This window comes from Phoxinus phoxinus (assembly GCF_949152265.1).
Source record: "Phoxinus phoxinus genome assembly, chromosome: 6".
Lineage (NCBI taxonomy): Eukaryota > Metazoa > Chordata > Actinopteri > Cypriniformes > Leuciscidae > Phoxinus > Phoxinus phoxinus.
In genome coordinates, this window is record NC_136881.1 from 17,597,074 (window position 1) to 17,623,700 (window position 26,627).

Here is a 26,627-nt window from a genome sequence, read left to right on the forward strand (position 1 = left end):
ACAGATCGCACATGCTGAAGGCAACAAAGCTAATGTGGTATGATCGCAAGGGTGCTTTATAGCTTCCTGGTCGATGACGTCACCCGCCTATGACGTCTCATTTTTCCATTGGACTGATTTTACACGTGCTTCACGACGCAATCATGCAAGGCGTTTCCACCGCGTCTCGACACAGCTCAAGTTCCCTTGAAAGGGAACCACTATTTTCTGTTTCAAACTTTCACATAGCATCTTTATGTTATAATAACATAAAAAGTTCAAATCCAGATTTTAATTTTCAAAGATTTATTATAAAAACTGATATTTTCCCCCCCAAAAAGCTATAAATCCATTAAACTTTTATTTTTCAAAATGCAAATAATTCATTGAATCGTTGAAAAAAAGTAATTTTTCATATTGAAACTGTTGAAAATACACAACCAAGTAAGTTGATCTACATATGACAGCCACTGAACTTGAAAATGTATTTGGGTAGTGATGGGTCATCTTGTTAATGCTATAAATTAATTACAACAATAAACAAAAATTTTGTCATGAACAACATCACATTAGACCACAGAAATTCCAAAATGGCATTTCCCTTACATTCAACTCCGAAAAGTACATTCATCTTTGCCCTGTTACATTCATTTAGTTGACTCCTCACGTAAATTATTCGATTTCGATGGCTTACGTTTCTTCCCCACCACAGAAACCACCAAAGGTTCATCAATGCCGTCAAAATTATTCATTTTTGTTTTTGTTTGTTGATCACGAAGTACTTAAATATAAGGAAAACTAGAATGCTGGGTGTATTCAAAGCGCCGCTATTACTGTTTACAATGCGTGGAATGGTGCGCTGTGATTGGTTGAGCGGATGTATCGCATTCTGCAGAGGAAGCAGACTGGCGTTTATCGCGGTTTGGAAAGAAAAGGAGTAAACATGACAGAATAACACGCCGGATATCGCATTTTACGTAAAATTAAATATTGACTTTTCATTTTTTGCGTTTACTCATTTTTTAAAAAAAATTGCGTTTATCGCGTTTTGGAACCAAACTCTTCATATATTTGGTCTTGACAGAATAGATCTGCTACACTGCTGCTGTTATTGCTGCCAGCAAGAAAGACATACTGCTGCTGTACAATATATTATACATGAATTACCCATATCAGATCTATAAAGGTGGAGCTGGGGAAGGTGGAGGGTTTCTGAAAAAATGCTGTACTGCTACAGAAAATGCTAACTAAATATTTAAAGGTTGAGCACGCAAGCTCATTGATTGCAAGCAGATTAAGTTAAGGACATATTAGCCTGCGCCATCAAGAGTTTGATGACAGAACTTTGTATTTAACTAATTTCATAATTGATGGACTTTACACAGTTATTGAACAGAACTGAATCAACAAACTGAACTGACTTGAGCTGAATAATTAAACTTTTGACTTTTTAGAGCTGATTTACAGTCTAATTTAAATTTGCCTCATACAGTATCTAAAGAAACTGGCATATGGGTAACACTCACTGTGATACAGCGGAGAACGCACTGCCTCCAGTTTTGAGTCACCTTGATTATTATGGCCTTGATCCCTGAGAAAATACACCACTGCATTAAGACCAAGGAATCCAAAAGAAAAAAATCACACCAATCTTTACTTAATTTATCCTACCTGAGGTGCTGTGCTTCTTGACCGAGTTTGAGCTCTTTGCCTGTGAAGTTCTCAACACCTGGTGAGTCAGGATTGGTGGAACCACTGCTCAACCTATCACTACTCTCGTATCCTGACTCTGTCCTCTGGATCATCCAATTATCACTCCGCTGTGCTACATTTGCTCCACCTTTAGGTCTGGTCACCATCATCTGTCGCTGAGACTCCTGGGAGCTTTGACTTTCAGTTTCCAAACGTGAGTCATCTTCGTAAATAGTCATCAGACCTTTTGGTTTCTCCTTCATCAGCCCTCTCTCATGGCCAAAGCGGCGGACACATCGAGGGCTCCCACGTTGTTGCTGCTGCTGACGTTGTTCTAGTTCGCTCAGCACACTGTCCACATTCAGGACCTCTCGCACTGGTCTCCATGAGGGCTTGGACTTGCCACGCTCGGGGAGATTTGTGGACCCACGATGACAAAGAGATGATGAATCAATGTGACGACTGGTGCCAGTGGCCATTCCCTGGTTTGAGCGCAACTCCTGGGGTGATACACGAACATGTACTGAAGAATGCTCAGGTCGAGAGACTCGTGAGGAGAGAGTTCTCTGTCTCTGGTCCGAATGAAACCTCGAGCCATTTTCAGGGGGAGAAGATGATTGAGTATATGTCATATCTAAAGAAAAAATCAAATTATAAATATAAATGTACAGTGGTCCAAAATATATTTGGATATATAAGCTACTTTAAATGAATACTTTTTTGAAATAACATATAATATAATTGAAAGAATGTTTGCAAATATACACTTTTCAAGCCAAAGCATTTGACAAAAAAAAACTTTTATATGTCAAATTTTAAAACAAACTGATATATTCCTTAAAATTTTAATTTTTGTTCCGGTTGTCATATTTTATGGGAGTGGCAAGTTTTGCGCGTGATCTACTGCTGACTTGCGAATAAAAGAACAGACACAGTCTAATCATTTACATAATGACCAACGCAATCTACCAAGAGCAGCGCAAATTAGCGTTGGGTCGCAAATAGGCAGAGCTGATGCTCATCAGGTATGGGTCAACACAGGCGCAACTTGTTATATGTAATCTGACAAACACGTACGTACACATCTATAGGCCTATATATATGCAGATTTTACGCATATGCTTTTCTCAGGAAACAGCATGGCCTTTAGCAAATAAAAAATAGCATGGCATGGCAAACGATATGTTCGGATAATGGGCCCTATCTTGCACCCAGCGCAATTGACTTAGAACACCGACGCATGTATCATTCCTATTTTGCACCCGCGCACAGCGGACTTTTCCCTCCACAGACGCACGTCGGTAAATTAGGAAATGAACTTGCGCTCGCGGGGGCGGTTCAGCGCAAAGAGGAGGTGTGTTCCGGCGCAAAACTTCCATGGTGCTATTTTCCAGTTTTAGAAAGCAATTGCGCCATTGACCAGGAAAAAAAAAAAGTCTAAAGACAGTGGCGCGTTGAGCGTTATGGTATTTTAAGGACGCGTGCTTGGCCATAATGTTAACGCGCATCCACTTTGATTCTCTAATATAAACAGATGCAGCAGTTTTCATTTTTGCAAATCATACATTATTACAAGGAAAAATATTAACACACGAGGGAAATCATTGTTGTGTCCGTGAAGATGTGAAAAAGATCTATCTATAGATAAAAAAAAATAAAAAAAAATCTAGATTAGGCTACACATTTACTACCCAAATTATACGCCTGTTTAACCGAAGCTAATTTGGGTGGGTTTCTCCCATCATCCCCAATGTCACTTCTCTGTGTTTTACAGCCCTGACATAACGTCGGTTTCCTCGGCTGTGAACCGCTCCTGGCGTGCGCCGGCAAATCCGCCGTTATAATAGCGATCCGCCATGGAACAAGCGCGCCGGCTCTTAAAGGGAATGTGAGAGGACGCTCTGATTGGTTTATTTCACGTTACGCCCAAACCACACCTATGAATAATGAAGCTACTTCAGACCAACCCCTTTTAGATTTGCGTCGGGCGCAAGAGTCATTTATCCCGCCGGGAAAATAGCAACAGCGCCGGGATCCGCCCACAAAGTTACTTGCGCTTTGCGCTTTGACACTTGCGTTTCAGATCGTTAAAATAGGGCCCAATGTCTTCCTCTGGCATTCCAAAGAAATGAATACAAGGGGAAAATATTTTGTACCACGCTCTCTCTGTTCTCTGTGGTGGTGTCTCCTCCTAGCAGCAAGTCAACAATTGTAGCCACGTCGCAAAATGGGTTAAGAAATGCTTTTTTGGGCGTTAAATATTGGCACAAATACCAGTAAATTGACAAGCGCAATAATTAGTAAATACCATTGCGTGATTCATTTAAATACTCTCCTCCCATCAATTTTGGGTCTGAAAGGGAAACTCCTCTATGCATATGCAAAAAGGTCAGCCGCAAAAACAACTCCGTCCTCGCCTTTGGTGGTCCTAACTCATATGAGACCTCTGAGGGTCCAGGGCATCTGCGTGCTGAATTACATCGACGACTGGCTTATCCTGCCCCAGTCTCGAGAAATGGCAATTCGGCATCGATATGTCGTCCTTGGCTACATTCAGCGCTTGGGGTTGAGCCTCAACAGAAAAAGAGAAAAAGAGCGCGTTAACACCCGCCCAACGGATTACGTTCTTGGGGGTGGTGTGGGACTCAACATCGATGCAGGCACAAATGTCTCCTGTACGTATCGAGTCCATATTGACCACAGTATCCAGGGTAAAGCTAAGCCACGCCATCACAGTGAAACACTTCCAAAGGGTGTTGGGTCTCATGTCAGCAGCGTCCACCATGATACCTTCTGGCCTGCTGCACATGAGGGCCCTCCAATGGTGGTTGAAGACCAAGGGGTTCTCTTACGAGAGGTTCTCTCGTACTGCGTAATGTAAAATTACGCACCGGGTAAAGTCTCTTTGCTCGAGATATTGAAGCCAAAAATGTATCCTTAAATTTGTATATATTGTCAATGCAGTGCAGCAGCAGGCAGACCTAGAGCGGGCTGTATTGCACGCTCATTGGCTGCCTCGCGGCAACTGCAGCAGCCCACCACTGAGCCCTCACGCGTCAAAGCCCGCCAATATGGGAGTGGCTTAGCGTATAAAAGGACGGCTCAGGCTGCTTACCTCTGATTTTCATCAGAGGAACCTTCCCCTCGAGCTTTGCGTTCCCCTTCACCGCCCCCCCTTCCCGGCGCGCAGATGGCGGCTTCGGCCCTCAATGCCGTCGACCCAGGGGACGAGGCGGGGGAAGACGCTATTGACGACAGCTGTTCTCTCCTGGCGTCGGACAGTGAAGAGTGGTCCGGATCTCTCCGCTCCGCCTCCTCTTCGACACAGGAATCTGGCCGGGCCCAGTCTAATGTGGACGCCAAACTCATCCGCCTCCTCACCATGGCCGTCGACAAACTAGGCGTCGAATGGTCTCCACCAGAGGCACCCGCGCCCAACAGGCTCGACGGGTGCTTTCTACCTAGCCGCCGCCTAGCGCCCACTTCTAGGTCAGCACCCTTCCTGCCAGAGCTCCACGCCGAGCTCTCTAAATCGTGGAACGCTCCATTCTCCGCGAGACTCCGCTCTCCTGCCTCTTCGACTCTCTCCCACGTGGACGGAGCCGTCGAGAAAGGTTACAGCCGGATTCCCCCAGTGGAAGAGGCTGTCGCAGTGCACCTTTGCCCGCCATCAGCAAAATGGCACTCAAAGTCTGCCCTCCCGTCTAAAGCCTACAGGACCACTTCAGCCCTTGTCAGCCGCACCTTCGCCGTCGCTGGACAGGCCGCTTCCGCCCTGCACTCTATGGCTGTCCTCCAGATCCTCCAGGCCGAACTCCTCCGCCGTATGGACGAGAAAGGCCCGGTTCAGGAGGTCGTCACGGATCTGCGTAGCGCGACGGACCTTTCCCTCCGCGCCACGGAATTCGCAGCCCAGGCTATGGGAAGGTGCATGGCCTCGCTCACCGTTACGGAGAGGCACTTTTGGTTGACGCTCGCCGACATGAGCGAGTCTGAACGCGCCGCTCGCCTGCACGCGCAACCCGCTCGCCTACACACAAACGCCGTTTTCAGGGCGACCCAGATAAATCTCAAAAAGAGTGTAATGTCTGTTCCTACGGCTCCAGCCGATTGTGTTATAAGTGTAGACAATGTGCCCACTCCAATGTGTTCACCCCTACACACAAACACGTCCCCTCCAGTGTCTCTATCTGTCACAGAGCCAACTCACATAAAGCGGGCACGTACCGCTCGAGTGATAAATGTAGGAATTGTGCCCACGTCCCAGTGCCCACACCTACACACTGTCCGCTCTGCTACACAGTTATCCTAGGGGGCGAAACCATTAAAGCTCACCGGCCGTGTTTTGAACGTAAGCTCTGTGACTGCGTGGAGCGCTCACGCTTACTGATAAACACTGTTACCCCAATATCGCTCATGCGCCCCACTGTTCGCGCCACAAATTGTTCTCCGTCCCAAGCGAACGAGTCATTGAATGTGAAACAGCCCAGCCGGTCGTCAGCGAGCAGTACTATTCAGACAACGAGGGCACGCGCGCCACGCTGATACCTCCGTTTCAGTTACTCGAACCCGCGCAGTGCGGCGGTCAGAACACGGAGACCATTCTGCCCCTAGCTATGCGTACGAAAGCATGGGAAGCGATCCCGGGCGTGTCAGAATGGGTGCTGAACGTTGTAAAACAGGGCTATAAGCTGCAGTTCGCTCGCCGTCCCCCGCGCTTTCGAGCCCGGACCGTGGCGAGCGTGAACCCAGAAGTAGCACACCTACTTCGCACAGAAATAGCAAAACTGTTGTGCAAGGGGGCAATAGAGCCGGTACATCCTTCTATAAACGAGTCAGGCTTTTACAGCCGTTATTTTCTCGTACCCAAGAAGGACGGAGCTCTCAGACCTATACTAGATCTGAGACATTTGAACAAAGCTCTCATGAAAAGACCGTTCAAAATGCTCACGACCAGACAAATCCTTGCGCAAATTCGCCCGAGGGACTGGTTTATTTCTCTCAATCTGAAAGACGCGTACTTTCAGATCCAGATCATACCCTGTCACAGGCCATTCTTGAGATTCGCCTGCGACGGTCAGGTATATCAGTACACCGTCCTACCGTTCGGCCTGTCATTAGCACCCCGTACATTTATGAAGTGCATGGACTCGGCTCTCGCTCCCCTGAGGCGTCAGGGGATGCGAATCCTGAACTATTTGGACGATTGGCTGATTTTAGCACAATCAGAGGCGGAACTCATATCTCACAGAACTGTGCTACTCAGTCATCTGGAAAGCTTGGGTCTCACGGTCAACTGGACCAAGAGCTCACTGCTGCCCCGTCAGTCATACTCTTTTCTGGGAATAGAGCTCGACTCGGTGCTGATGACGGCCCGCTTGTCAACACAGCGCGCGTGCGCCGTGTTCAGCGTCTGACCGCGTCTTTCCAGAAAGGCAGTGTTTTTCCCCTGAAAACGTTACAGAGAATGCTGGGCTTTATGGCTTCAGCCGCAGCAGTGCTCCAGCTAGGTCTATTGCGTATGCTCCCTCTGCAACGCTGGCTGAACGCTCGTGTACATCACCGAGCCTGCGCCTCCGGCGGTTTGCGAATCAGAGTGACTCAGAGCTGCGTTTCAGCTCTGCAGCCCTGAATAGTGACCGACTGGTATCAGCGGGGAGTGACAATGGGAGCTGTCTCGTACCGAAAAGCTATCTCGACAGACAACCTAGGTTGGGGCGGTATTTGGCCTCTGGTCAGACACGGAGAAGCGCATCCATATAAACTGTCTGGAGCTGATAGCGGTCGAGAACACCTTGAAATACTTCCTTCCATTTCTCCGGGGCCACCACGTACTGGTTCGCATGGATAACATGTCTGTGGTATCATACGTGAACCGCCAGGGCGGTGTCAGATCCAGAATCCTCTGCAATCTGGCGGAACGCCTGCTTGTTTGGGCTCAGCACCCTCTGTGCTCGCTCAGAGCCATACCTATTCGCGTCGATAGACAACGCCCATTGCCTAAAGTCGTCCTTAAACCGAGACATGGTTATGTCCCCAAAGCGATCGGCACCCCCTTCAGAGCGCAGATCATTTCACTCTCAGCTTTGCCGACATCCGGCAGCGAGGTCGACGCCAACCTCCTTTGCCCTGTCAGAGCGCTGAAAATTTACATCACGCGCTCCGCCGCCTTCAGTTGCTCGGAGAAGCTTTTTTTTGCACCAAGGGTCTCGCTGCCTCGAAACATAGCCTATCCAGATGGATAGTGGGCGCTATTGCTGCGGCTCATGCGTCAAAAGACCTGCAATGCCCTCTGGGCGTCAGGGCTCACTCCACCAGAGGCATGGCCTCTTCGTGGGCTTGGTCCAGTGGGATTCTATTCATGACATTTGTACAGCGGCAGGCTGGGCCTCCCCCTCTACATGTGTTAGGTTTTATAACCTGGAAGTTCCCGCCCTGCAGGCTAGACTTCTTTCAGTCTAAAAGTCTCTAACGACTGCCCTGGTTGAGCTGCGCTATAAGGGTACATGAGTTCAGTATAGACCGGCGGTGCCGTTCTGTATGTATATCCCCTTTGGTGTCCCCCGGGGCGTCCCCCCCATGACATGTAGTGAATGCTTAGCGCACACGGCATTTCGCATGATAAGGGTTACGCGCAGATTCCTTCGTTCTCTGTCAATGTGGAAGAAACCTTGGTTTTTGTCCCAAGGTCCCGTGTTGGGAGCGCCATGTCGCCGAGAAGCAGTTTCGACAGACGCCTCCCTCACGGGCTCGCTTTGCAAAAGGGTTTATGGCAGGACCATCATTCCTCATGGCATATAAATTGCCTGGAAATGTTGGTGGCGTTCCGAGGTCTGAGGAGTTTTCTGCCAGACCTCCGAGGTCACCACATTCTTGTGAGAACCGACAATATGTCAGTGGTGTCCTATTTAAATCACCAGGGGGGTCTGAGATCGCGCCCTCTGTTCAGATTGGCGCATAAGATCCTCCTGTGGTCCCAGCGGAGACTGTCGTCTCTCAGGGCGATGTATGTCCCGGGGGACCAGAATCAGGGAGCAGACATGCTGTCGCGGCAGGGGCTGAGACCCGGGGAATGGAGACTCCACCCCGAGGTGGTGGAGTTGATATGCGAGAGGTTCGGCCCAGTGGAAGTGGAAGACCTATTTGCATCTCGAGAGACGTCACACAGTCCACTGTGGTTCTACCTCACGCATCCAGCCCCGCTGGGGTTGAATGCCATGGTGCAGACGTGGCCGAGGCTGTGTCTGTATGCATTTCCCCCGATCGCTCTGCTCCCAGGAGTTCTGGAAAGGGTCCGTCAAGACGAAGTCAGCTGTTAGTACTGTACTGTTAGTAGCTCCGTTGTGGCCGGCCTGAGTATGGTTCTCAGACATCATATCACTCCTGGCAGGCCCGCCATGGCAGATCCCTATGAGGAGGGACCTGCTGTCTCAAGCCCCGTTCACACCGCCAGCGACAGAGCGACATGATCGCATTCATTTCAATGGAGCGCTGGCGACTTCCTGGCGACAGTGACCGTTGGCGACAGAATGTGGGCGTGTCAAGCTACGCGAGACACGTGACAAAAGTTCAGAAATTTCAACTTTATGCAAATGAGAAGCAATTTTCGCGAGCGACAACCAATAGGAAAGAAGACTTTCAGTGGAGCTCACGTCACCGTCTCGAGTGCAGGCAAGACAGAAAGGTTCGAGGGCTATTTCACTGTTTTATATGATTTGACTGTAACCACATTCATGGATATAATAAAATGATGATTTCATGGATTCATGGATATAATAAAATGTCTACCAATAACATTAGAGTGACAATACTAGGAACGCCCACAAGCGACTACACAGTACAGAGACTAGCGACATACAAAGTCGCTGGCGGTGTGAACGGAGCTTGAGGCGGGGGGCTTAGTTTTCCACCCTCGGCCACCACGTCTAGAAGCGTACGGGGGTACAGTACCTAGAAGCTGGCCTGACAGTGGGAGTGGTTGAGACTATACTCAGTTCCAGAGGTCCTTCCACGAGGAAGTTGTACGGCCTAAAGTGGAATGTGGTTTCCACTTGGTGTAGAGAGCGTGCGTTGGACCCAGTTCACTGCCCAGTGGCTTCTGTACTGGAGTTCCTCCAAGATCGCTTCTCTGCTGGGCTTACCCCGTCCACACTCAAGGTGTACGTGGCTGCCATTGTGGCTTTCCACACTCCTCTGGGTGATGGGCCTCTGGGGAGGCATCAGCTGGTCGTACGTTTCCTCCGTGGGGCCTTGAGGATGAGACCAACATTCCCACCTGGGACCTGGCAGTGGTTCTCGAAGGGTTGGTTGAGGCCCCATTCGAGCCTCTGGAGTCGGCTGAGGCCAAGAACCTGACTATTAAGATAGCCTTTCTCCTTGCCATCACCTCTCTTAAGAGGGTAGGAGATCTCCAGGCGCTCTCAGTGTCCCCACAGTGCCTGGAATTTGCTCCTGGGAGAATTAAGGCCATCCTGCAGGGCTTCGTCCCTAAGGTACCATCTAATACGTCCCTAAGGTGCCGTCTAATATGGTGGGGTCAACGGTTCTGCAGGCGTTTCATCCCCCACCTCATGTGACGGCGGAAGATGGAAGACTTCATTTGCTCTGCTCTTCATTTGGTCTTCGCAGTGGAGGAGGGCGGACCAGTTGCTGGTGTGTTTCGGGTCCCCCAAGAAGGGGCTCCCTGCCTCTAAACAAACCATCAGCAATCGCCTTCACCAATCGCCAAAATTGCCTTCACCTATGACCGTGAGGGCTCACTCTACCAGAGGCATGGCGTCCTCTAGAGCCCTCCTTTCAGGGGCACCAATCCATGACATATGCGAGGCGGCTGGCTGGGCCACTCCACACACATTCATGAGATTCTACAGTCTGGACCTTCCCTCTACACCCAGCGCACAAGTGCTCTCGTCCTAGTTGTGCCTGAGGTAGCTTCACACTGGGACAGGCGGGGTTTGTTGTGGCATGGGTATCTCGTTCCCATAGTGTCGTCACCGACGCAGTTCGAGTTCCCTCGTAAGGGAACGTCTCGGGTTACGACTGTAACCCTTGTTCCCTGAGAAAGCGAACGAGACACTGCGTCGGTTCGCCACGCCTCACCCCGCCTGGAGTGACTTGCTTCATAGTGAAGCTAACTCTGCTGGTGTTCCTTTGTACACATCCGTGTATACCATGACACGCTACGTCATCATGCAACGCCAATAGGATTGGTTTAGTTTCATTCATGATTCAGACGCGCTACGCTGAGGGGTGTTCCCCCATTTCTTTACCGACACAGTTAGAGTTCCCTTTCTCAGGGAACAAGAGTTACAGTCGTAACCCGATACTTTTTTTTAACGCCAAAAGATTGTTTGCGCTGACACAAACTGGTAATAAATCTGGTTTGTCCAAATGCTGTTTAAGGACACAGTAGATATAAATCATAATTTCATGCTGATTCTATTGATTTAAATGCACATTAATGATGTTAGATAATAGGGCAATATAATGTAGTAATATTTACTCATTTAGATAATAAATCTTCTAAAGTGTTGTAAAAGTATGAGAGATCAGGCATTTTCAGGGGACTCTATAATGTCTCTAATGATGTATTATTATTATTATTATTATTTTGCTTTAACTTAACTGAAAAAAAAAGGTTTTAAAATAAGGTCCCATTAGTTAACATTAGGTAATGCATTAACTAATGTTAATGCATTATGAAAATGCACTATGCATTATGATGATAGTGCATAAACAGTATTATCTTTTTTAATCTCAGGTAATACAAATACAACTGTTCATTGTTAGCTCAGGTCCATTAAATAATATAAACAGATACAACTTTTGATTTTAATGATGTATTAGTAAATGTTGAAATTAATATTAGATTAATAAATGTGTTTGAATTATTTTGTATTATCATGTTAACCCTCATTAGTTAACTAATGTTATCAAATGATATCTTATTGTAAAGTGTTATCAAACACAACTATGTGGAACCTAGTAAGACTCAGTCATTCATAAGGTTACATTACTTTTAACATGAATAGTAAGCCTCTTTGAACAGATATGCTTTCTGCAGCCTGTTTAATAGGACAGATGGTTTGCTGTTATTTTGGAGGTTAGCCAGTACTCAAACTTTTTCCTGTGTGTAAGTTGCCCTTAGAAGCTCCGTCTGTCAGAGCAAGCGCCCCCAGCTGAAAATAGAAATGTTGAATCACAACGAGCGCACGAGTTTCATGTTTTCAAACTCCCAGAAAAAAATATCTGTAAGCTGCTATCTCAACTAAATAAACAGTGGCTGGCTGTGTATGCTTAAAAAATAAGGTTCACTAAAAGGAAAAAAATCATTGCATTGATTAATCATTAGTTAATTCATTGTATTTAAAAAAAAAATATATAATTCGGTGGACTCAATAATAGCATTTAAAAATTGTTATTAATATTAAAATCTGGTAGATTCAAAATGTCTGATTGATCAACAACATTAGATGTAGGCCTATATATATGTATGATGACTAATATATATATATATATATATATATATATATATATATATATATATATATATATATATATATATATATATACATATACATATACATACAGATATATAAGTTACAAATATTTTTATACTGTCTCAAATTTATAGCAAAAGATGCATAAATGCAATAAAAATTATCATATGAAACCTAATTTCAGAGACATAAAGTAGAAAAAAAAGGACAGTACTACAGTAGCAAAATAAAAGTCTAAAATCCAGCTCATGTTAAAAGGGCTCTTGTGTTCATAAAAAGGTTTAGCAATTATTTTTTGGCGTGAGGATGATTGATGCATATTATCAGTGGAAACCATTTTGCAATGTGCAACACACAAATCTCCAAAAACTACAGTACAAAATTAAAAAAACTACAAGGGAAAAATGGATGAGTGTATGGTCAACAACACTAACATAATATGATTAAAGTGTAAATATTTTATGAGCACATTAGTAAAAAAGAGTATAATTATTGTATGACACTTTAGTAGCTTATCATTAGTAAATTATCATTAGAAATGCATTATTCTGTTGGATTTTTTATAGAGAAAAATATAATGGACTCTACAAAGGCTGTCCACAGGATGATAATTGATTTTAGATTCAATAATGAAAATATATCATTATATATATATATGTATCTTTTATTAACATACCTTTGTGTTGGAGAGAGTCTGATCTTCGGTAGCTTCTTTCACTATCTCTCCTCTGTCCTCCTCCGCGGTGAGCAAAATCTCTGGAAGACTCTCGAAACTTGCTGGGACTTTCTGGAAGCACTTTGACTGAGACATTGAAAGGGCAAAAATTGGTAGGATCAAAACTCTAAAGAGCTCTAACTCTTGGCATAAAATTATACTTAATGCAATTCCTTCAAACTTTGTTTCTTTCTTTAGTTAAAGGGATATGGAAATTCTCTCACGATTTACTCACCCTCATGTAATTCCAGAAGTACAGCATATGACTTTATTGAATCGTCAACTTTAAGGAACTCATCAACTTGTGTTATGGACTCACAAAGAATATTTTTTTTTCTACAAACCTTTACTTGAGTTCATCTGAAGAAAGAAAGTCATATACAACTGGGACACATGAGGGTTTGTCAATTATGAGATAATTTTACATTTTGGGTGGAGTAACCCTTTAACCATTGCGTAGAAGCATACAATACTGTACAGGCATACAGTAATGATGACTTACAACGATTGGATGAAGATTGCATTGGTGTTTTGTGGGATCCCTGATTTGTTCGTTGGGAACCAGCACTCACATCTCTCACACTGTCCAGTTTCTTAGAGCTTGACAGCTGAGTGTCTGCAACAGAGAAAGAGAGACAGATAATCACAGGGGTAAGTCTACATCCAATTAGATTTTTTAAAATGCAGTCTTACATAAATACTCTGCCATTGCAAAAGTTTTGTTTTTTTAAGTAGAAGAATTACATTTACATTTTAGTTCAGTGTGTTTCAAAACAATAAAAACACAAAAAAATTGAATGCAGTAATATAAACAACTGTAAGAACTCTGAGTTCTAACTTTGCATTTATATTTAGTGTTCACATGTCAATCATTTGCAGTGTTGTTATTGTTAAGTAAAACCATAATTTTTGAAAAGAGCAGGGAGAACATTCTGTAAAACGTTTCCTTTTGCGCTCCACAGAAGAAAGACAAACCAGACAAGAAAGAAACACGAGTTTGGAAAGACAAAAGGGATAGTAAATGATGACTAGGCTTGACTGTTGGCTGGTGTAATCTCATAACACATGCAAGGGGCATATAATGTGATTAGTATCATAATGCACTACAGTTTAATAGTATATATCTATATTGCTTTAGATTGACATATTTTTATGGTTTATTCACAGAGAAAGACCTTTACGAATTGATTCTGTATCTCATCCAAAGAAAGTTAAGTAATCAAATAAGCCAATGCAATCTGCAAATCAAACAGCTTTGGGTAGAGACGGCCTGCTAAACTATATTACATCTCTGTTACGTCTGCACACTTCTGCTGGGAGAGAGAGAGAGAGAGAGAGAGAGAGAGGACAAACTTGCTTATATAGGACACACAGTGAGCCGCCCTAGATGTATAAAGAGGGAAAAAACAAGTGCATGGATTACTGCATTCCCCATAGATGAAGAGCAATGTGGATATGCACACATTAATACTGTATAATAAATCAAACAAACAATAATATAAAATAATAATACAGTTAAACTAAAACCACCATAAAAACAATATAAAATGTATTGGATTTAAATTGACATTAATCATAATATAATCTAACTTGAAGAGGGAAAGACTTAAAACAAACAAACAAACAAACAAACAAAAAAACTCATATGCCCTCATAATATTGATTCAAAATAACTTCCCCTCCCTCTTGCAGCAACATATCTTCTCTTCTCTGATGACATGTTTACTGGCACGAGGGTGGGACAAACTGTCACTCACATGAGATCACAGCAATAGCAAACTGTTTCACTAGGATATATGTCACAACAGGGAAGAAAAGACTATCGCAACTTACGGCTCATGCCAACTTTAATCACAAAACCTAATACGAACTGATCGAAACATGAACCGACTGTGAGAACACACCAATGATGACTATAATAATACAATGATTGCAATGAATACAATTTTTCGTGGCCAATTGTATTTACAGGGACAGCGAGGACAGGAAATTATAGAGTGAAAAGGTGGGATGGGATCAAGAGCACCAACGTGTGCACTAGGAAACGTGTGCATTTACCACTACACAAGGTTTCCTCAAATCTTGCCCTGGAGGGCCAATGTCCTGGAGAGTTTAGCTCCAACCCTGATGAAACACACCTGAGGAAGCTAATCAAGGTCTTCAGGATCACTAGAAAATCACAGGTGGGTGAATATGATCAGGGTTTGAGCAAAACTATGCAAAAGCTGCACCATCACACTCTGTATACAGCAAGTACTCAAAGTGGGAAAAAAAGTGCCGGTACTCCCGAGGGTTTAAATCGAGTTCCAGGGCGGCTAGAGTACCAGCAACACGTGAGAAGTGCCTTCTGCTACTTGCAAACAGACTTTTTTGAGGAGACAATGGATTTCCAAATTTTTTGCCCTGATTCCGATATTCTGATCTGTGCGAATACACAGCAGGCTCACTCTCGCTCGTATCCAAGGTAACTCATCAACACTATCATCCCTTACATGTGTTTTATTTAAGTAAATACATAATAATCAGTATTTAGCGGCACGGTTCGGGAGCAAACAAACTCAGACCACCTCCTCCAGGTAGTTTCGGTTCGGTACCCCAGTGCGCACTCGGGTCCGCATGACAGCGTTCACATTAGCATTTCCATGCGAACCATGCCCAGTTCCAAACTAAACTGCCAGTGTGAAAGCACCCTTAGTGTGTTCCGGCCGGCCCACATTTGAGGAACCCTGCACTTTATACTTTAATAGGTAATGTTGTTTTTAAGCCCAGCATTTGAAGCAAGTGAAAAGTTAGCAACTTTGATGAAATCAAGGCACTGCAGCAGTCTATCACTACTGAGAGAGCATCTGTGTTCTGCTCAGCAGAAGTGTTGCCAACTCAGTCTAAAGTACAGAGCTCAGCAGAGACTACAGGAACAAGCTGGCACAGATCGCACATTAAACATCCTTTCAAAAGCACCAGAGGAACAAATCCAGAAAACTCATTAAGACCTTTCAAGACTGAGCAACTACCAAAGATACACAAAGGTTCAGCAGAGGAGGGAAGTTGAGTACACAAATTGCTGCACAACTGCAATAGTTACCCATGCACAACACTGCTCTGTGCTGCATCCCACTGTGCATAAAACTGCACATACTAAAATGAAAAAGAAAATTTCCCTTCTGTAGTCAGCTATTGAAACAAATAATAATACATAGAATAAATAATAGAATAAAATCAATGCAACTTACAGGAAAAAGAAAAGAAAGACAATGACTACTTACAGTTTTTCATGGGAAAATAAGAATGCTTTCCCATTCCAATAGGACTATGTGAGTACGACAGACTGGGGAGAATATCCATTTAGCACATCAGTCAGAGGAAAGCAAGAATGGAAGAGAAAATGGAGGGAAAATTCGGTAGAGGGGACAGGAGAATAACTGTGCAATGCAGAGGCCAGAGAGAAAGGATTAGGACAGCCAGGAAGAGAGAGAGCGATAAAGTGAAAGGCAGAGATAGAGAGTGCGCGTGGGTGATAATCCCTGTCCTTGGTAGAGTTCAGAAACCCAAGCAGAAATCAACTCATCCACCCAGCAATGCTTGCTGCAAAACTGGGATTTGTGCTCAAAATCAGAGTTACAAACAGACTATTGTTATGGACAAAAACACTATTTACATAACTATCAGCACTAATTGAAAAGTGGTCTGTACCTAATTTCCATACAAAAGATCATTCATAATAATAAAAAAACACTTTTATAATGATTTGAAGAAAATTACTTGATTTATTAATATTTAATTTATGAATGCTGGAATCGACTTGATGTTGTTGGGTCCAACAGATAAAAAATGTAATAGTCAAAAATAGAATAAAAAAAAAAAAAGATTACACCCCAAGCCACACATGTATGTTTTCAAGTATTAGGGGGGAAAAAACACACAAAAAAACAGCAATTTATTCAAAAGATTTTAAAATCATTGGCCACATTTTTTGGATCATATCCTCTGTTTAAACACTGTTGAACAAGATGAGCAGTCTTACCTGTCCCTTTCCCATTGAGGGGGGAGTTATAACGGGACCACATGGTGGTCTGTCTGGGGGCGTCCTCATTGGACACTGCAGTACCATCCGGGTTGGCATAGAATAAGAGGAGTGGCTGGAAGTGACCTCGGATACATTTGGATGCCACATCTTTCCACTTGGAGCCAATCTTGATTCAAGATATTGGATACAAGAATATGTCAGTATATAACAAGAGGTTCAAATATCAGAGCGCTAACCACATTTTGAAAGAAATTGAGCAATAATTGTCCCTTTAGGGGTACAACAGCTTGTCTCTGGGGCAGTATCCATAAAATCACAAATTTGTACCTTATTAACCACTAAAAAGTGCATTTTAGTACCTTAGAGTAGTAATATTTGAACACAAGGTACTACTATCAAGTTGGGTAAATAAGGTACAAAGATGTCCCGTTAAGGGTAGTGCCCAGTGACAAGCTTCTGTACCCAGTGTTCGAAGTGGGCCAGTACACACTTGTATATTTTAATCTACAGTATTTCACATGCCGGTACTCGGACTGCCCTGGAAGTCTGGAACGTGATTTCAACCAACAGCACTGGCTGTATACAGAGTGTGATGATGTTGCATTTCAGCACTTTTTAGAAGAGGCATCTGCAACCACTGTGCAATGCAAACTAGGACCCAGACACTTATTTCAGAGGCATATTTAAAAGTGCTCACTATTATTATTCACGGCACTGATAACATCTGGCTTTACGTGTTGGGGAATCCAAATAGTAATTTTAAAGAGGTGTGTGTGCTAGCAAATATGTTGTAAGACACTGTAATCTGCTCTGGTCCTATTCAAAAAGGTGGTGAATATGTGAATGGTGTCAAGAGAATATAGTAACACAGCATTCAGAGATACCGTAATTGCAATAATTTCTGATGTAGACCTGGCCTGTTTAAGAGAGAATTTATAAATCGCCTATGGGAAGGTGCCACTCTTAAATTTGTTAAATAATCTTAATAGTATCTGACTCACTGGGGCTCAGGCCAGGAAGCAGACAGGCTTAAGCGACCGTCTGTTAGCTGCCTTAACACAGCACACAAAACACATCACGTAGAGACTGTGTTTGTTCTAACTCTTTACTAAGCTCTGCACACTAAGCTTTTCTTAATCAGTATGCACCTCATTATCATTCCGGTAATTACAATTACTTCAAATAAAAATAGTTTCACTAACAAAATGTCCACATCTGAATCCACTTTTATACCAAGAAAAAGCTACATAACAGTACCAAAACCATGTATGGTAGACCCTATACTATATACCAAAGATGTGATTGACGTAGCTTGAAGTCATTTGTTTCCTCGTTTTAATTTAGATATATCATGGTCACTATAAACTAAAATGATGGAATGAATTAGTACATCATGGCCACCATTTAACTAAAACAAGGGTATGAATTAATACGTTTTGGGACAAAGTTAATAACCTGTTTTTCCCCCACGTCATGTGCAGGACTCCATCTAAATGTGAATGAATTATGTATTTTTAGTCCTTATATATTTAAATGACTGACATACAAATTAGCTGTTTCTAGTGTTACCTTATGGCTTTGTCCTTGATTTGCAAATAGTAAATTGCAGTGCTTTAGGAATTCATTCTCAGGTGCTAGTGCTACAGTATACTCAACTAAAATTTTAATCAGGGTATGAGGCTCAGATGTTTGGTATGAGGGAGAAAAGAGTCATTCCACTGCAAAAACAATCTGATCACACAATAATAACAATAACTGTGCCAATACATGTATGATTTCAGAAGACAAACTGCAATATACATCTAAAAATGCATCAGAAATGTAATGGAAGTCTTAAGTCTGGAATAATCTGTTGGATAATTTGTAGTTTTTGAGATATTTCGAGATATTACATTATACAGTATTTGGCTTACGCAGTTGTTGTCATTTAGCAAAAACTTTCTACCAATGTTACTGACAGTAAATGCAAGGTCTCCCTGCAGCAAGCTGAAGTTAAGTGCCATGATCACGAACACAATGGTGGAATCTCATGGATCAACCCTTGTGGTGTTAGAACCATCAATTTCCCATTTAACAGCCCAGATCCAACACTCATCCAACACGATTTCACTTATACTGTATGCATAAAAACCTGTGTGTGCTTTTGGTAAATACCTCTTTCACGGTTGCATCATCAAAAAAGATCCATTTGGAAGACTTGCTGTGAAAAGCAAATGCTAGATAATGTCGACTAGAGTAACAGATCATTCCCACCAGGTGGAGATCTCTTTTCTTGGCATTTTCATCAGTGACTCTGTAAAAAAGCTGAAGAATAAACAGAGAGAACAGTCAAACTGACATTTAAAAGTGAAGAAAATGAAAGAAAGAGATATTTCGAGGCATTGTGCTTAACAATGTGTCACATTTAGTCTACTGCAGAACTGCAATCCCATCTACAGACTTTGATGTCTCAAAATCAAAATAACAGGTTAAACTGCCTCCAGCTCAGGAGATTCAAACTGGATGGTTTTGTCATATTGTGCCAAGGTTCGTGATGTCTCCTCTAGTGTAGTGACCTAGACATTATGTGATATTGGCCTGCAGCACTCATATGACTGTTGAAGAGGAAACTATGTCTAACAGAGGGGAGTATGGCAAAATATGGCTGACTTTAGCATCACATATTTGCAAGCAGCCATGTAGCATTTCTATGTATGTAAACTTCCGGGCAGGTGTGTTGAGGCAAGTTGGAGCTAAATTCCATTAATTTAACAACTTATTCAATTGTTCTTCTGTTTTAGTTCAATTGTGGCCTTCATTTTCTCACTTAAATTGAATGTACTTTTAAAACATTCTCAAAACAGGGATGTACCAAATACTAAAGAATTCTACAGTCCTATTCATTTTTTTTTCATTCAACTATAAGTTAATGACATCATTTTCAATTAAACATTTCTAAATCAATTAGAAAAATGCAAAGAAAAACTAAACCCTAAGAGAATATTAACTCAAGTAATAATGCATAATAGATGGTTAATTTTGAACTTGAATGCATATCACTCAGCTACAGTCGTGCAGAGAGATTTGAGCCTCACCCCTGAAAGATTGAGGTTTGGGCACAGAGAGCGGATGACATCCTCAGTGAGATCAGACTGTTCAGCGTCCCACACAAAGCCAATAGTGACAATCTCTGGGCAGTTCATTAGCACACGTCGGATTTTTATACTCTGCCCACAGTTACTCTGCAATGCACAACATCAAATTACAAATTACAGATCAAATGACAAATTACAGATCAAATTACAAATTACAGATCAAATTACACTGAGCAAAATGTCAAACAAAGGAATGCTGATTCAATATATTAATAATGCTGTTTTATTTGCAGTATACATGTATACATGCAATCTAGATTATGTAATCAGATTTTTTTTTGTAATTAAATGATATTATGTTTTTAAATAATCGTTATCAGACAGCAGTTACTTTTTTATTGATTAAATGATACATATTATTCACACAATGGAAGTGTCACGTTGGTTTTGGTTCGTTTATGTTTTCATGTCTTTTAATTTGTAATTTTGCCTTGGTCATGTTTCCTTCTTCCTGTTTGCTATGTGATACCAGAGCCCGTCTACGGAGAGCCTGCCCACTCCCTATTAAGTCCTATTGTACCGAATTTTTGGTTGTAGTTCCACCAGAGTTCCACTGGGGGCGATCGCCCGAGTGCAAAATGAATGGGAGTCTATGGGGCTAGACGGCTAAATTTGTCTCTTTCACCCGATTGCCATTGAGAAATCTCAGATTTGATTGTAGCTTTGGCAAGTTCAACATGGGTTATAGGTCGAAAGTTGAATGAACGAGTACTTATGTTCTTTCGATTTCTTACGGGTTGAGTTGTTGTTGCTCATAACACGCTAGCATTCTGCTAATGAACGCTGATTGGTCAGTGAATGACTGGTTACGACCAGAGATACCGCTTGATGGCATCATGGCATCCGAAGCGGGAACAGAATGTCTTCTAGCAGAAACTCTTCTAGCACGTGTGTTTACCTGTGTCAGCTGTGCTGGCGATGCCTCGAGAGAAAATAAAGTGCAGAGCGCGAAAACACCAAAGTGACTGAAGGATTGCCGTAAAGCAGTAACTCTGGTCCCACGATGTGTATGACGTCATTGACATTTTGAAAGACTTTTTAAAGCAAATAAGTGACTCTAAAAAATCTAACACCCAGCAATGTGCAATTTCTTTGCATCTCCTTTCGAATACAACATTCAAATTACTAGACAAAAAATTATATCCTGAGAAAAGTGGATTTTGAGGGGTATAGCTCCATAGACCTCCATTCATTCTGCACTCGTCCTGTGAGCGCCCTCATGTGGAATCAGAGGGGAACTGCAACCAGTCCGAAGCCGGAAGTGTAGCGAGAGTGAACCTTCTCCCCTTATTAGACATTCTCTGGTGATACCCTGTTCCCCTCATGTGATCCTGTCATGTGCTCCCTGGTTAATTTGTCTTGTTCTGATTGGTTCCCTTGTCTATGGGTCATGTTCTCATTTGTTCATTGTTGATTATTCACAGGTGTGTCTTGTTAGGTCATTAGTCTTTGTGTATAATATAGCCCTTATGTTACCATTGTCTTTTGTTGAGTATTTTTTGTGAAAAGGTGAATTTATGTTCATGTTTAAGTTTAGGATGTCACGTCAAGTCTTTGTTTAGTTTGTATTTTGCTCATGTTTGGATTTAAACAAAGCTGCACTTGGGTTCGTCTACACTCGCCTCCAGTGGACTCGTTACAGGCAGTAAATCATTTATAATTGATCTATTCTCCTTATGTACAAATGACCCTCTATGAGTGTATACAGTTATTTTGGAAGTATCACCTATTATGTCTACTAGGTGGCAGCCTACCCTCACTTAAGTTCATTGCAAGCATTGCATCGGCTGTAGCTCCAGTTGCTTTGAGGCAATTGCCAAAGACTTCGGTCAGGTGTGGACTGTTAGCGCTTGGTTCCAAATACAATTTGCCTGTTTTAATGATCCCTGCCTGGTTTTAGTAGGTGTGCGTCAATGGCGATATGTAAGTGCACAGTTTATTATTAATGTCACTTTGCGATTGTTTCTAGTCAAGGTTCTAATATCGGGATATGTGATGATTCATCCTAATGCTAAGCTAATCATGACTGGTAGTGAAAGACGTAATTTGTATAATGTTGTCTAGTGTTAAATGACTATTCACAGTGACTATTCATGCAGTGATAATTTAATTGCTGCAATTGATTACTTTAGAAATAGAACACTAATATGGTTCTAGCTTGTGAGCATAATGCTGTACTATTTGTGATGATGATGATGATAATATTGCAGTTAGTAATTATTCCTCCTTTCTGTTTCTATTTTAGAACCACACCCATATATACCTACATGCATATTGTGTAGATTGCAACCTGAAAGTAATCCCTGTATGCCATACCGTGCTGGTTGCTGATTCTGAATCCTAATCATTCAAGTAAACCTATATCAACCTGATTTTGTCTTCCTGAGTCGTAACTGACATACTGTAGTGAATGCAACACATTACCAGTTAACGGAGTCATTCCTACCTCTTCCTAACACCCTAATTCTTATTTTTTTATATTTTAAACTTTCCTTTCTAAAAAAGCCTACCACTTCCATTTAGAAAGTCTTCAGTTTCAGGGAATTGCACACAAAGACCAGTCACTAGTCCGTTGGCTATAATTCCATGGATAATGGAGAGGCCACACTGCATTTGACCATATAGTGTATGTTAAATGTACTTCATGTTGTTGATAACAAAGAATGGAATATTTTCTTTCTCTTAATTAATAATAATTAATTACATGTAATGCTTTTTCTCTGCACTCAAAGCACTTTACTTAGAAGAATCTCCTCAACAACCACAAATGTGCAGCATCCACCTGGATGATGCAACGGCAGCCATATTGCGCCAGAACACCCACCACACACCAGCTTATTGGTGGAGAGGAGACAGAGTGATAAAGCCAATATAGTGATAAAGCCAATATATATATTTATATATATATATGGATGATTAGGAGGACATGATGGACTGAGGCAAATTTGGCCAGGATGCCGGGGTTACACCCCTACTCGTTTCGAAACTAGTGTCCCCATCACTACACTGGGGCGTTAGGACCCACACAGACCACAGGGTGAGCACCCTCTGCAGGCCTCACCAACACCTCTTCCAGCAGCAAGGGGCGTAGTTCAGCTGAGTCTGCAGTGGGAGAGCGAGTTTAATAATTTAGATAATTTTCATCAGGAGATGAGACGTGCTTAAATGGGTCAAGTGCAACATAACTGTTAACTGTCCTGTGTCTGATTGCAGTGATTGGCGTGATTGGCGTGGAGAGAATAAAAGCCAACGGACCGGTGGACTCGGGAACGCACACACTCACGCTTGAAAGCTGAACATCTGAAGAAAGGGATTTATTGTGAGGAAGCGCATGCTGCACCATTGTTTTGATTTCTGTTTAATTACGCACCAGTGGGCTGTTAATAAAGAGGACCCGAGTCAACCTTAAACAGACCCTGACTTCTCCTCATTTCAAAGACCTGTTACAGTCACCTACAGTTTGCAGCTACTGAATAGTTAAAAAGAGAAAAATTAACAAAACATGTGTTTACATGGCTAACACTGTTAAAGGGCACCTATTATGGAATTTTGAAATTTACCTTTCATGTAGTGTGTAACATAGATCTAAGTGAACAAAAACATCCTGCAAAGTTTGAAATATGAAAGTGCACCGTATATAAAGTTATTGTCTTTCAAAAGTAAGAGTCGACTGAGTCATTTTTATGAATCGTTAGAAGACCGAAGCTTTTTCTCTGACTAGATGACGTCAACTTGTAAAGTTATTTGAATACGATACGCCCACTTATTGCGCTCCAAGGCCAGGGAAAATATCATGGCGACGAGACGCTGTGTTCTGAAGTGCGGCTTAAAAGCCAACTTTTTTCATCTGCCCAAGGAGGAGCATTTGAAGACTAAGTGGCTACAATTCATATATACAACTATACCACAGAAGTGTAGTCCGAGCCTTGTGCTTTTTTCGCGCCATTTTGAAGACGATTGCTTTACCAACTTAAATGCAATCAAACTTGGATTCGCGAGCCGGCTGATATTGAAGGAAGGTTCAGTTCCAAGTGTATTTGCATCAGCTTCCTCCTCCGTATCACAACCTGTAAGTGTTATTAATAATTTTTGCTTTTATGTTTTATGTAGCATGCTTAATAATTATTTTGTTTGTTGTGTAAGCACCGTTTAGCTTCTAGGTCTTCAATGGCAATTGTATTGAGATATGTGAAGTGTTTGTCGTTGTTTTCGGAGTTGTCTAAAGAATAGAGTAATACCTCGTAGTAACGTAACTGCATTTTTTTTTGTGTAAAAACGCTATGTTTATGCATCGGGCTAACGCAAACAAAGACTGATTGTGCTTTTACAATATGAACTCTGGGCTATGCTCGCTAACATAACATTAAATTATTTATCTTCTTTTTCGTTTTTTACTACAAACTATAAAGCAGTGGACTATAATCATTATTATAACACAATTTAATTGATAAAAGCATCATTGTACTCCGTGTTAAAAATAAGTATTATCTCTGTAAACACTGCTGGGTCATCTGACCAATCAACGCAGATTAGCGTCGCGCAGAGGAGGGGTTTGGAAAAACGAGTCGTTGAACGAATCATTTGGGAGTTGGTGAGCAAATCAGGTAAAAATAAATGCATATTATACGACAACAAAAGTGTTTTTTGTCATTGCATGCATGTAAAACTGTTGTTGGGGACTCCCTAAACAACATCAGGAACATTTTAAATGTCATAATAGGTGCCCTTTAATAACATGGCAACACGTTATCTCTGTTTATGGCAAGCAGTAAACAGAAACATTTCTTAAAGGGGCTATATATAATTCAGAAACCTTTGTTATTAGCAACACCAGTGGTCGTTAAGTGAACTGCAGCCAACAACTTGTTGCTCATGAACCACATAACGTACAAGAGACTGAGCATGATTTAAGGCCCTGATGTGCTCATGGCAAAGCTCTTTTTTTTGTTCTTCACTTAGAAATAAAAAAGTTAAAATAAGGTAAAATGACACTGTTGTGATAGTATGATTATAACATGTATTTGAGACTATACACTCCTGAGCAAAAAAAATGGGCCAAGCCAAAAAAAAAAAGCAAAATATTTAGTGGTCTTTTAAAAGACTTGACCAGGAAATTAACAAGAATTGCACGAATACTGTAGATAATGTAACTTGGTAAACAAAATAGCCTTCCCCTTTGTTTTGGTAAACTTGCAGACAGCTTTTTTACAGGAAGAAGACTCCGTGTTGTTCCACTCCATGTTAAATACTTCAGATAGTTAATGAGAAGTTGAAAAATGTCTAGTTTGTTTGGGTTTAATGTGAGACTAAATATTAACTATAGGGTTTAAATCTGGCCAAAACATGAGCCTGGTGGACTTCTTCTTAAAACACTTCTCGGTTGTCTGAAATTTGGGCAGGAACATTGTCTTGTTAAAAAATAATATCTGATGATTCCTCTTTAGATAAAGACATTCTGCAATATTCTCCTGTACTCCAGTCTCCAAAGCATTAAATGACTTTTCACAGTGAAGCAAGCAGCTCACTAATACAAGCAGCTAAAAAGGTTCCCCTCTACCTCAATTACCTCAATTCATCACTGTGGTAAAGATGCATTCATTAATATATTTCTCACCAGATTCTTTAAAGGAGAACTCCGGTCAATTTTAACATTGAGCTCAATTTTTAGTAAATTTGGAGTGCTGTCAATACAGAGAACAACGACAAAAATCGGTGTTGCCCACACCGTGTTATCCTCTTTTTAAAATTTGCACCCTATTGACTTCAATGGGGTCTAATTTTAAATCTGCTTTTATTTCTCTTATCATCCTTGATGTGTCATACAAGTGCACAGCCATGTTGAGTGATTCCTTCAGAGTGAACACGAGTGAATCTTCATGCGCATATGTTTAGTTACCTATGATCACGCGCGTGAACTTTACAATCGACTTTGGACTTCGACCGAAAACAGGAACTAAATACAGGTATGTGCACTGGCTGATATAACATCATTTTTATTAATATCTTTCACATCTAATGCAGTCAGATTCACTCGTGTTCACTCTGAAGGAATCACTCAACATGGCTGGGCACTTGTATGACACATCAAGGATGATAAGAGAAATAAAAGCAGGTTTAAAATTAGACCCCATTGAAGTCAATAGGGTGCAAATTTTAAAAAGAGGATAACACGGTGTAGGCAACACCGATTTGTGTCGTTGTTCAATGTTAAAATTGACCGGAGTTCTCCTTTAAGACACCGCTCTAGACCATCACCATGCAACTCGTGTTTCATTGTGATTCATCACTCCACACAACTTCCTGTATTCTGTCAAAAACTTAATTATTTTATGTTTTTCAGAGAGAGCAATGGCTTTTTAAGTAGTGCATTTGCTTAAATTTATAAACAACAAAGAAATAATGTTTTAACACAAAATTATGCATGAGCCAATTTGATTAAAATAATGTAATCAGTGATATGTAATGACATCTTTACAGGCTTTATGACTTTACTATGTTGGAATAAAATGTACTTGGATACATTACACTTAACAGAGGGCAAAAAATACACTTTAAAAATATATGAGTTATTCAAAAATGTGGTG

At 41.9% G+C, this 26,627-nt stretch overlaps 1 protein-coding gene across 4 annotated transcripts in view; it reads right to left on the reverse strand.

The window, feature by feature from the left end:
• Window positions 1-26,627, reverse strand: part of usp53b (ubiquitin specific peptidase 53b) — a 62,135-nt gene that overhangs the window by 15,543 nt on the left and 19,965 nt on the right. For 2 of the 4 annotated variants that reach the window (XM_079616738.1, XM_079616740.1), the window contains 7 exons: window positions 19,984-20,130; window positions 19,064-19,213; window positions 16,907-17,075; window positions 13,388-13,501; window positions 12,847-12,972; window positions 1,651-2,305; window positions 1,506-1,570 (listed from right to left, as the gene is read on the reverse strand). In XM_079616738.1, the coding sequence (XP_079472864.1) occupies window positions 1,506-1,570; window positions 1,651-2,305; window positions 12,847-12,972; window positions 13,388-13,501; window positions 16,907-17,075; window positions 19,064-19,213; window positions 19,984-20,130 (1,426 nt within the window). The remainder of the gene's footprint in view (window positions 1-1,505; window positions 1,571-1,650; window positions 2,306-12,846; window positions 12,973-13,387; window positions 13,502-16,906; window positions 17,076-19,063; window positions 19,214-19,983; window positions 20,131-26,627) is intronic. The other 2 variants (XM_079616739.1, XM_079616741.1) reach the window with 2 other exon arrangements.